This window comes from Anneissia japonica, unplaced genomic scaffold (assembly GCF_011630105.1).
Source record: "Anneissia japonica isolate Jap-2015-1 unplaced genomic scaffold, ASM1163010v1 scaffold3279_len158616_cov144, whole genome shotgun sequence".
Classification (NCBI taxonomy): Eukaryota; Metazoa; Echinodermata; class Crinoidea; order Comatulida; family Comatulidae; genus Anneissia; species Anneissia japonica.
In genome coordinates this window covers 92,739-106,335 of record NW_022714864.1, presented here as the reverse complement: position 1 = coordinate 106,335, position 13,597 = coordinate 92,739, and the positions used below count along the sequence as shown (strand labels likewise).

Genomic DNA, 13,597 nt, shown 5'->3' with positions numbered 1-13,597 from the left:
AGGGCCTCCGAATCAAGCGATGAATATCTAGTTGACAGTTAAAATTTAGGAACAGAGAATAACTCGTCATGTATTAAAATCAAATGCTAAATTGATTTTATAACTGATATTCTGTATCTTCGTTGCATCAATCTACAGACGATTACTCGCTCTCTCGGCCAGTGCACAACATCACGAATGAACGAGAAGCCCATGTGCTTGAGTCGTGGGCGATTTATACAACCGTCCATTTTGCGGCAGGGTATTCATTTTGTACTATAACTATAAATACACATGCCTAAACATTACCACATTTAAACATGTGTATTAACCGTTATAATAAACATGTTTAAATATTATATTAATATTCAAACACGTGCACTACTGTAACCGTTATAATACACATGTTTAAATAGTATTATAATAAGCTTCACCGGGCACACAAGGGTTCGATCTTAGGATGCCAGGGATAGGCGCTTCAGTTCAATCTTATTAATTTTTGTTTGTTATGCGTCATAATTTTCCCGATTTTTAGGTGTGAACACAATTTGTATTTTCATTTTAATTATACTGTGGTACAGACAAGAAGAACAATTCCCAGTAAAAAATATTTGCGGGAAATTCAGTAGTTGCTTCTGTTCGTTACGGACTGCCAATGCACTTTTTGACATCACACCACACCTAAACATGCATTCCCGATTATAACTTCTTTTTATTGAAAATGTAGGAATATGTTAAGAGAGTATTAATTGTTGTAGCCTAGATGTAGGCTTATTCATTACGTTTGCTGTGCCTGACCATTGTAAACGAAATATCTCTTGCTCACTCTAGATCACTAACCTTCCTAGGCCTAACTACAATACAGGTAATAAATTTTAGGTAAGTAGCGAATCTGTCACCCGACCTGTCACTTGTGACAGGGGGTTGGACGATTACCAGAGTAGGTCAGGTAGCAGGACCGAATTCGCTAAGGGAAGATTTTTAGAATGTAGCTCAGACGACGAATTCTTTGAGGAAGCTGCTAAACATTTGGTAGCTAAGAAAATAGGACAACCTGGGTAGAAAAGAAATTGGTAACCATTAGAATCGGTGATGTTGATATGAAAGCAGAGCCTGACAGTGGAGCAGATGTCAACATAATGGATGAACATCAATTAAAGCATTTATGCACAGAAGTAGTAGCAACCTAGTAAGACCAAACTTAAGACACTACAAAATGAACTTACAGTTAAAGGAGAGTTCAACACAATAATTAGAAACAAGACATGTGGAACAGCAACCAAGTTCATTGTAGTGAAAGGTCACATCAACTCATCACCCCTCATTGGCAAAGAAACACTTACCAAGTTAGGAATGATCAGACTAGAACCCGAGGGATTCAACTATAATGGCTAACATGGAAACAAACAGCCAAGTTGAAAGAATTGTTGACAAATACAAACAAGTATTCAGAGGCATTGGGCTAATCAAAGATGTAAAGTGTAACAAAGAGATCTATGCAAAGTTTAGCATGAAACCAGAAGCAGTTCCAGTGGCACAAAGACCAAGACCAGTAGCTTACTACCTTCAGAAACCATTGAAGGAATGGCTTGATTAATGTGTTGAGGAAGACATTTTTGAGAGAGTACCCTCAGGGGAACCAGTGACATGGTGTTCACCTTTGGTTGTTCAACCAAAACCTAGATTCCGCAAGATACCTCAAGAAGAAATTAAGCCAAACATGATAAGGGCTAGCGTTGATCTAAGCATAGGCGTAGATCCCGGGGTTTAACTTAAAAGGATAATCCTAAAAAAGCCCTAAAAATTGCGCGTGAAGCGCGCAAAAATACATTTGTGTTTTTAATTCTAATTTCGTCGGAATTGATGAAAACTCCCTAAAATGTGTAATTTATAGAGGAAATTAGCCTACCGTACCAAGAAATACTAGCAAAGAATTTGAGAATTTTAGGCACTTTCAGAGGATGCATTTGTCAAGGGGTGGGGAAAGATTTTCCAAAGATGGATATTTTTACCTTGTCCCCCGGTGTTTTTAATTCTAATTTTGTTGGAATTGATCAGAACTCCCTAAAATGTGCAATTTTAAGAGGAAATTGGCCCATGCCAACAAGAAATGCACGCGAATTTGAGGTTTTTAGGCACTTTCAGGGGATGAAAAGGGCATCTATAAAGAGGTGGGGAAGATTTCTCAAAGATAGATATTTTCCCCTTGTCCCCCAGTGGTTAAGCCATCGGGCAGCATAGATCAAAGGAGTTATGACAGTTTTTGAAGTGGAGAAGGGGTTGCAGGGTGTTTTGAGTCTGGTCATTATGATATATCTTCCTTTTTATTCTTGTCTTTTTTCTCATCTCCTATTCTTTCCTTTTCTTTTTTCTTCTTTCTCTTTCCCTCCCTCTCCCCTCTTTCTTTTCTCTTATTACCCAGCCCGGTACGACGACTTGGTCAGCCCGGTAAAAACCGTCAGGGGAGGGGCCGTTGACTTGACTTCTACGGGTACAAATTTACCAAAGACAGACTCAAACCCAGTCCAGAGAAAGTTCAAACGGTTAAGCAAAGCAAACCACCAGAATCAAAAGAGGCAGTGTACAGTTTTTTAGGCATAGTGGGATACCTATCTAAATTCATTCCAAACTACACAATGCTGACAGCAACACTGAGAGAACTGACAAGAATAGATTCAGTTGTACCTACTTGGAGCACCTAAATTTCAGATAATTACTGCACACAAGCCATTAATCCCAATGTTCAACAAAGCAACTATGAAGCTTACACCGAGAATTGAAAAATGGGTGATGGACATGCAAGATGTTGACTACGAGCTTGTATACCAGCCAGGAAAGGATGCAGCAGATCCCCTAGACTTCCTTTCAAGACACCCTCTACCGGAGAGAGGTAGAGACGACACAGAACATACCATCAAACAAATAATAGTTGACGAACATGCAATCGTCATAGACCGCATCAGAGGGGATACAAAAACAGACCAGCGACTCCAGAGTTTGCAGAAAAGGATGCACATTGGTATATTGGGAACACTACAAAAGTAACCCAGACATCGCACCCTTTTACCCAGTTCGCTGTACACAGTAGAAGGATTGATCTTCAGACTAAACAAGATAGTAAAACCGGCAACCCTCCAGCGAAAAGTCATCAAGGCAGCACACAGCCTAGGACACTAAGGCATGACAAAAACTAAGCAAATGTTAAGAGAGAAGTATTGGTGTCCATTGATGAACACGATGACTGAACAATTGATAGGGCAATGCTATGAATGTGGAGTCACCACCAAAGCACACAATCAAGAACCTATCAAGCTAATGCCAATACCAGAGAGACCGTGGGATGTAATATCAGTTGACTTCGGAGGACCATACCCTAACGGGCACTACAATCTTGTTGCCGTAGAGAAGAGAACAAGATACCCAGAAGTTGAAACAACATATTCAACAGCATTTCGATCTAACAAAGACAAACTAAAGAAAATATTTGCTACACATGGAACACCAAGAAGAGTCGAAACAGACAATGGACCACCATTTAACTTCAAACAATTTGAGGAATTTGCGATGGTGAAAGGCTTCATGCACCACTTAGTAACACCAGAACATGCTCGAGCAAATGGAGAAGCGGAGAGCTTCATGAAAACCATGAATAAGACTGAACAAATTGCACATCTACAGGGAGTAAACACAAACACAGCAATTAAAGAAATGTTAACACGATACCGATCAACACCTCATCCAGCTACAGGCATAACCCTGTATAATGCATTAATGAACAGACAGATCCGAACCAAATTAGATTATGAACCACGAGAGACTACAACAATACCCCAGGATATCATAATGGAGGAAAGAGACAGAGCATACAAGGACAAGCTTAAGCAACAAAACAGGAACACCAGAGAACACACATTTGTGGTAGGAGACTATGTACTTTTGAAGCAAACCAAAAGAAATAAATGGACCACTGCTTATGAACCAGCTTTTTATGTCATATACCGCATAGATGGTTCATCAATCGCAGCTAGAAGAATCACTGATGAGCAGACAGATTTACCGGGATGCAGGCAATTTCAAACTTGCAAATGCATTTATACAAAATCCTGACAGTGAATTAGAGAATGAAACGGATGACTGGAGAGAGAAAGTACTAATAGAGGCACACCAACCCATAAATGAAATGGAGCACCAACCAAACCATGAAAACAGGGACCAATCACAACCTACGGAAACACCAACACCAACAACACCAATAACCCGACCACAAAGGAATAGACGAAGACCTACATATCTGAAAGACTATATCTTATAAACTATATTATTGTATATGTCAATACAGATCATCAATTATCAAAAGTTATATAACCCACTAAAGAACAGAAAATGCATGCATTCATAAATTATTCCAAACCACATAATCAATAAACCTATGTTACGATTTAAGCTGTTAAATACTTAATGCAATTACTATAGGAAATACATCCAGCAGAGAAAAATCAATGTACTACAGTATAGTATAAATCACAGAAAATACCTATCGCTAAAGTCTATTGAACTAGTTAATAAAAGAAAGACAACAATGAACGATTTAATTTAAATAGTTATATATTAATAGTTGCGTTAAAGTTAGATAGATTTTATAGATTAACTAAAAGTGGATAACAAATTAGAGATCTCTTAAAGAAAATGAGAAACGTGATATCCTATGTAGCGCCCTCTGTTGAGCGCAGTTGCTACTACCACGCTGACGGCGGAGAAGTATTAAAATGTTATTAGTTGAGTTATAGCCTCTGTGTATCATTTAATATTACACACGGGATGTTTCACATGTGAAGCACTTAAGGCTTGAAAGTACACTATACTAGGCCTATACAAATGGCAATAAATAACTCAATTAAAGAGATGTGGATACAAATGTTATGATTTATAAAAAAAAATACAATTATTAAAAAAAAAATACAATTTACCTTTGTGAGACTTCCCCCATCATCGCCAAGGAATATTACATTTTCTTCTACCTCGTCAATATATTGAAATATGACCGAAGTGAAAAGGTTATTATCTTCCTGGTATATGGCATCGGCTGTGATTGGAGCATTCCCTCCAAGATCAGGAATTTGTTCCAGGTCATGGCAGGAGGGTACCTGCTCTGACTGTAGGTAATTACTCTAGAAAATTAGAAAATTTAATATTTAAGTCTAGTATTTTTTCATCTTACATATATCTTCTACCACAAATTTCTAAGCTTTAGTTCCAAATAATGTATCTTGCTACGAGAAAATTAATAATGATAGTTATTCAGACAAACATGAAATAAAGAAAGCTGACAAGTTCTTAGAAAAGAATTGACATTAGAAGTACAGTAGAACCCCTCCTTTGGGACATCCCTATTAAGGGACACTTCCGTGAAACGTGGGGAAATATATCCTTTAACACTTCGGCCAACCCCTATTAAGGGGACATCTCTAAAGAGTACCACAGTCGTATCGTCACAACACCAAGTGGCGCCCTCTGTTGTCAACCAGACGTTGGTTACCATTCCTTACGCCTGAATGACTTTATAAGCTTTCTGGAAATGGCATTTTAAAACCTAATATTTTACCATCAAAATGTACTAAAAACACAAAAGCTCCCATTATAGTTATCAAACACACACTTAATCATCAATTAAAATTTACAAAGAAAAATTAATATATAACATTTTAACAATTACATTAGAAAATGGGATCAATGGTTTGTCAGTGGAGACAATGGGTCCGGTTGGGTTCTATTAAGGGAACGGGGGCACTTTCTGAGAGTGCCATATGGTCAAATAATCCCTATTCATTGTATCAACTACAGCAGTCTCAAAAATTAAGAACAATTCATTCAACATATTTTGACACCTTCTGAGCAATAAATCAGAATTTTCTCCCCCTAAATCCTTAGAGTAAACATGATATATCATATCTATATACCAATCTTGTAAATTTTTTTAAATTTCTTTTTCTTTGTTTTTCATGTACTTTCTACTGTACATAGGATTCTAATCCATACCATAATATGCACCCTTAATTTTAATCCATTCTCTATTCATGCTACATCCATCCATTAGAAAGCTCAACATTTAAAAAAAAATTAGTCATTAATATTGAATCATAAAATAATATTGGGAACATATAAAACTATTGTTGTTTAATTATATTTCTTCTGATTTCACATTATAAATGTATAATTACATTAGAATTACAAATTATTGCTATAAGTTAAATTCTACTGTAATTGATTCTTATGTCAATAAAAATAAAATTGTATGAAAACACGCCAAAAAACCCTATTAAGGGGACAATTTAATGTTTTTAGTTAGCGTCCCTTTTTTAGTCACAAAGGTGTCCCCTTAATAATAAAAAAAATAATAATATGAAATAAAGGTTCTACTGTACCTGACTATTCTTGACTATAAAAATCTTTAAAAAAAAAACTTACCCAATGTGAATTGATAGTGCACGTGTTTTGACTATCACCTGCCCACTTGATTGTTTTAAACGTGGTATTTCCCCGAGCACAAGCTTTATATGCCTCTAAAAATGAATACTCAATTGTGTCCGTCAGAGAGTACATACAAACTGCCGATTTTCTTTCTGGTAATAAGCTTGCCGCATTCTCAGACATTCCGAATGTTACAACGAGTACAAGCTCCGATGAATTTGGTTGTGATGGAACTCTTTTAGCGAGATAAGCTGACTGGGCTAGCGTGTAACTCTGTCCATTGTGGCGGCACACTAATGGTAGCTCAATATACGAAAGATAAGATAGGTCAGATTGACAGTGGTGCGCAATGTACGTTTGATATTTGTGCGTAGTTTCACCATATTTCTCATCATACACCATGACAAAGTAGTTGATACCGTTGCTTACAAAAGCATGGATAAAATCAATTACAAATCCACCTTTTATTGCATCATCAGTTGCCTTCTTCTGAGCCTTTGTTACTAATTGTTTTTTGTATACCTCAAAATTCAAAGGAGAGCGAATGGCATATGCTGGTAGGTCTGGCTCACTTAATGGTGATGTTCCAATAAACAACTTTGGTTCAGCATCTAAAGAAACAATTGATACACTTTTGCCTTCAGTGTTTATTACGGGCACGATTTCCTGCGCTATCGATGTCAAATTTGAGCGATACAAAAACTCGCAACTGCCTTGATAAACTGTTCCACATGATATTATTTTATCATCATATATTTGGAGAAGATTGTTTAAATTACTCCTTATGGTTCTTTCTTGGGCACAATCAGCTGGTGGTGGGGCCTGGCAATCAGGATGGTCCAACTTTGGTCCTATGGATCCTTGTACTAACAACTCTAAGTCACTATTAAGTTTATACACTTTGTTCACACCACCTATTAATACATTATTACTATAAACATCCAATAACACTGTTGAAAAGCTTCCAGCAGGATCTCTGTATTTATTGTAAGTATGACCAAGGGTCGCTGAACTTGTCATCATAATAAATGTGAAGAAGAAACACATCTGAAATACCTGTATTATCATCTTTCAATATTAAGGTAAAAAATCTGAAAGATATGAAGAAATATTGGATACAGTTTAACACTTTATAAGAAAGCATTACTATATTATAAGCTATTCAAAATCATACACTAAGTCTATCATTAATCAATACCAAACTACAACTTATCTCTGTTTAATGATTTATAAATCATAACATTAAAATACTGAGTTTATAATGTTCAACAAATACGATATAAAGTACATCTCCACTTCTCAAACCATGTGTCGCCAAACCATTTCTGATGGTTGTGAACCTGCTTCTGACTTTAAGGACTTAGCTCAAGAGATATGCCCAGATGTAGCTAGAAGATGAAAACTAGAAATTCATTGTCAATCCAAATAAATCTAATCTCAATGGTACACTGTCACTAATCTCTCCAATGATTCATAAGGTAATTAAAATTAGGCCGAAACATAGCTCACATTAACACAATCTACCAGTAAATACAAGTTACATCGTCTTTAAAATGTAGAGTGTCTTCTTTTCTTTTGAGTTTGAGCCTTTTTGGGATGTACAAACTTCATTTTTCAATTATTATTTACCCAGTCAACTTCACAAAAATTTGTCATTGTTTTACATTAAACATTTAAAATTACGAGTGTACAATAAATACTCTCTACTATTAAATGGAACAATTCTGCACACGATCGACGATAACAAAATACTTTGTGTACTTTTGCTTGAGTAAATAAAAATTGAAATGATTATCACAGCTACTTTGTATTCAACTTGCTATTATATTGACTGTAGAAATACAACAGCATATCTTTATTTGACAAATTAGGAGCCAAGTGCTATGGCTAGTGGCAGTGCAATATTATGATTTGGGTCACCAAGTAATAGGGAGTCTGAAAGTTTCGCTACCTAAAAACGTTTTGAGAAGCGGGGAATACATGATCAATTTTTTATATTCAAAATATATAAAGATTAATTATTAATGCCTATAAATTCTAAACAATAATACAGTGAAATAGCTACAGATATGATTAAGTATGATAAGGATCAATTGTATGCACATATCTGTAGACAAAAAATACATGCATTTTAAACAAAACATGTAAAAATGTCCTATATAAATACTACCTTTATTCTATATAAACACACAAAATACTACATAATTTATTAAATGATAATTTCGGGAAGGCAGTTTTTAGGGCAGCAATTTCTATTCATCACCTGGTCATCACTACTTTATGTGGATTTGGCACAGACCAACAGGTTGGACATACTGTACAATATACAATAAAACATTTTTTGTCAATGTACAAATTATAGAGAAATTTGGGTTGGCTCTGTTTAATGTTTAAATGCCTAAGAACAAAAATCTAAGAAATTATAATTTTTCTATTTATATTTAATTATTATAGTCATATTCATCTTATCCCTTTAAACATGTGCACGCTAGGTGAAGAAAGTGAAAGAGTGTGGAGACAACGCCTCAGCCGGTATGAAGGGCCTCTAATACACCCATAGAGCTATTAAACAACTAGAGTGCTGACAAGATGGCGCTGCAATGCAGAGTTATGTATGTGTACCATCCAAGATGGCCATCGTAGCGCCACCTTCAGGCTTAGTATACATATTATTACATATTAATAAGCCCTCTGACTATTATTTCATTAATAATGATAATGAGTAATGGTAATAACAAATTATTAAACTATTGTAGCCAAAACGAGGCCAAGTGGAGCATCTTATTAAAAAATAAAGTACCAAGGAATGAAAATTAAAATCGTGTACATTACACCCAAACACCGCAACGCTCGAGTTTCAAACATAGGGGTAACTAGCTGTACTGAACTTTCTGTGTAAATTGAGGGCGCAATTGCAAACGACGGCGCTTAGGCGAAATTTGATTGGCTGAATCTATGGCAGCCATCTTGGATGATACACACACACAGCTCTGCGTATTTCGAACATCGAATACATTGCTGTTAGTGCTCTAGTATTCTTATTATATCTCTATGAATACACCTGAATTTTCTGTTTACCACTTGGTGACACTACACTAAATTTGATGAACGTTTTGTGCTTTTTTTAATTTCATCTCTTTATTCCTGCATCAATTTTATCATTAATTTTATAGTTTTAACATCAATTTCCAGAAATTTATCATACATTTTATAAACTGTAAATTATGAATTTTATAATATAATTTACGGTTCATTTTATAAACCGTAAATTATAAATTTTATAATTTATAATTTACGGTTTATAAAATGTATGATAAACCGTAAATTATAAATTTTATCATGTATTTTATGAATTTTATCATACATTTTATGAATTTTATCATAATGTCATGAATTTCATCATGCCATGAATTTTATCATAAATTTTATGAATTGTATCATAAATTTTATGAACTTTATTTTATTTATGAATTGTATCATACATTTTATAAATTCTCATTTAAACTTCTGCCTCTATTGTTGTTAAACATGTTAACAAAATCGGTTGTCCTAGAAATACCACCCCCAAACCCGTTCAAATATGTCCTTGTTCAGTGGTTTGTTTGCTTTTTAAATTCTTCCTTAGATTTTATGTTAGGTTAGGTTGTACTGTCATACGTTGTAAATTTGTGCTTTTATATTATTTTTAAAATTTTAAAACAATTTTTTTTTTTAGCGTTATTTTCTTTTAAGTATTTATACAAAAGTTACACTTATTTATATTATTTTTGGTTAAACAATTTTACTGCTGTACATTTAGGGCTTCATGAATGTCCTTTTCATCTTTTATCCTATTTTTAACATTTTTAAAAGTTTTATTTGTAAATTGACATTGATTTGATGATGAATAAAAAAGTATTGAATTGAATGTATTTTCATTCAAAGAATAATAATATTAATACAGCCTATTTTTTTTTGTCGATTCCTGATACAGTATATATAAGAATATGTCATGTGTGAATTTCGTCCATGTAGCTTTCGTATTTTGGCACAACAAAAAAAAAGGTAATCAGTTTCCTGAATTCCTGCGCATTTTTTTCGTCTTGGGCAATTTTTTTGACTACCAGGAGGCCTAGAGATCGTCACCAGCATCTCTGCCAGGCCAATGAAAGGGGTATATTTCTCATAAATATCCTGGTTTCACTATCTCATCAAAATCTAAATTTCATTGGAGTAAACATGTTAACACTCTGTAACTTCTCAGACTAATAGAATTATAGGGTTCATTAGAAGAATCATGTGTGATACCAGGCAGTCACTGCATCATCAAAAACGATCCATTGAGCGTGCGTCGTCATGTTGCGTTCTACATAGAGGACCGCGAGTTGACTGCCGTCAGGCGCAATGAATGCCCAGCCTTATAATCCAACTGGTGAGACCTATTGTTGAACTTGGAATGCCTCCTTGGAACCCATACAAGTCCAGTCAATTAATTAAAGGCATTAGAAGGGATCCAAAAGAAGAGGATCACATGTGTATGCCACGACGCTTAAAGAAAGTTGCATACAGTGAGAGACCGATACACCTTGATATCGAGCCCCATAAAAAGTAGACTTGATTACATTTATAATCTCTTTTATTTCAAAATTTTTATTTAAAATTTATAATATTGATATACAGTATTTTAGTTTTATCAATATCAATAGAGACACTCTGATCACCTAATCTCTACTCACACATTTGCCTGTACAGACATTTAAATTTTCTGTGTTTAATCATTTTCTAAGAATTTGGAATAAAGTCCTTACTGAGGTTAAAGGACATCTTTTTTTCAATATTCATTTGTCTATTTCGTGAATACTTACCTGGATAACCGACTAATTGCCATTGTTCCCAAAACGGAACACCCCTTCGGGAAAAAATGGAACAGTCTGACCCAAGGCGCCACGTGTGAACCATCTCCCTAACAAACGTCCTCATTCCCTTTTCGACGTTGTTCGAAGTTGGATACATTTATTCCTTGGAAATTTACTTAAATTATACAAATGATAGAGCTGGCTATAAAATATAAATTCTTAAATCTTTTCATGTTTTTAACTTTTAATTTTCATTTTTTATACCCCTTTTTGGAGGCATACCCGACAGTGATTTATTTTACTTTTTGGCAATCCTGTCATGTGTATAATTTTTCTGTTATTTTTCATATATTCTCGTTTGTCTCTGCAAATTTTAATTTATGACAAAATAAATGAAATGAAAAGAAACGTCATATATGAATTTCATCCATGTATATTTTAGAAGAATCATCTGGTTATCTCATAGTCAATTTACTTTTTTGGCGATCTGTCATGTAGTGTATAATTTTTCTCTTGTATTTTTCATATTTTCTTGTAAATGTCTATGTATTTTAATGAATGACAAAATAAATAAAATAAAATGAAATGTCATGTATGAATTTCATCCATGTATATCTTGGAAGAATCATCTGGTTATCTCATACTCAATAGTTATGTTTTTTCTTGTGTTTAATGGTCTTACCATTTCTCCTGTGTTTGTGTGCTATTCAGGCTATCAAATTCATGAATGCATTCGCAAGTGTTTGCTTTGGAAATTTTATCCTTTGGGTATACCACTTGTTCCCGATCTTGTGTCTTGGTATGAAATATGTATTTATTTTATGATCTTTTCGAGTTCTGTGATTGTACTCTCAATGACACAGTACTGATTTTCGTAAGTGGACCACATGAACAAAAGAAACAAAAAAAATATATAAGCTTTCTTTCTGTGACATTTCTTTGATGTATGGGTAGCCTACATTTCCTCTCATTATTTCTTGTGCTTGTTGTTTTTCACTTACAGTAGTTGTTTCCTGTTCCCCTTTTCTTTTGTTTTCCTATATACATGATCAATTGCCCAATTACATTGTGGATAGTTGTATGTTTTTAATGTTCCTTTAATTGTTAATGATAACAACATGTAGGCAAAAATGAGTGTCAGCGAAATAACATGCCGGGTGGGCCTATATATTTGTTAAGTTGATTCTGAACAATGTACAGCAGTAGTAGTAGTAGAGGCCTACAATTCAACTGGTTAGGCTACTACTAAACCTCAAAAAGAAGCCCAATAGGAATCCCGAGAAGAAGCCTAAACTTTGCATAAGTAGCCTCGAAAAGAAGCCCCTCGAAAAGAAGCCATGGAGGCTTCTTTTCAAGATAGCAAATTGGCTTTTTTTTCGAGATAAACAGTACATACTCTGTACATGAGTTTCAAGAAAAAAAAATGTAAAATCGTGCTTGGTGGTTACAGCTTTTAGGTGATTGAATGCCAGTTAATTTCACATGACACAAACTGGTGTTACATTGGCCCTACTTATTGTTTTATAGGCCTCTAGGCCTAGTAGTAATTCCCAAAATTTACAGCATTCATTTTGAAAAGAGCCCCCCTCCCTTATTTTGCAAAAGTAGCCTCGAAAAGTTCGAAAAAAAGAAGCCAAGGGCTTCAGTTCGAGGTTTGACAGTAATAATTACTTTGTATGTGGGACCAGGCTGTGTGGGACTATCACACAGCAGGCGCAATATTGGTACGGCATTGCAATTGGGTGTCTTCGTAAAGCATGATTATCGTGATTGTCAATTTCCTAGCTACAATACATACTAACTAAATGATCAGGTCCTTGGGTTGGGCCTCCTATTCCTACTTTAGAGATGGCTTTCCTCACCAGAAACATAATGAGGTAACTTACCTTTCATAGGCCTAGTTTAGCACTAACAAACTGTCAGACACCAAGTGATGATTAGCAATTTAATACAAAGACACCCATATCCTTTTGCGGCTCCTGGTGTTGTCTGACCTCCGTGGGTCAACAATAGCCTAACACCCTCTCCGGATCCAAAACCTAAAAGTAAATCGTGACGCAACTATTGATGATTTATCCACTAAAAACATTTGGCCAATCATCAACCTGAAATTTGTGTTATTTTCCCCTCACTGAACTATGGGGTGCCATACGCAGCAAAAGTCCATGTTAAAATCAAAATGTAATTGCAAAATTCAATGTACAATTTATCAAAACGTAGGCGTAAATTTCTCAAAATGTAGATCTAGTTTCCCAAAATGAAGTTCTAATTTTTCAAAACGTAGTTCAAATTTTTCAAAATGTAGTTCTAATTTC

The 13,597-nt window shown here is 34.9% G+C and overlaps 1 protein-coding gene across 1 annotated transcript; it reads right to left on the bottom strand.

Moving 5' to 3' along the window:
* Nucleotides 1-4,645: 4,645 nt before the first annotated feature.
* On the bottom strand, nt 4,646-13,257 carry LOC117109102 (plexin-A4-like). The gene is made up of 4 exons (XM_033251346.1): nt 13,169-13,257; nt 6,445-7,538; nt 4,947-5,147; nt 4,646-4,723 (listed from the first exon to the last, which is right to left on the bottom strand). Exons 2-4 carry the CDS (start codon nt 7,513-7,515, stop codon nt 4,646-4,648), a joined length of 1,350 nt encoding a protein of 449 aa, XP_033107237.1. The 5' UTR covers nt 7,516-7,538; nt 13,169-13,257.
* Between the last annotated feature and the right edge of the window lie 340 nt (nt 13,258-13,597).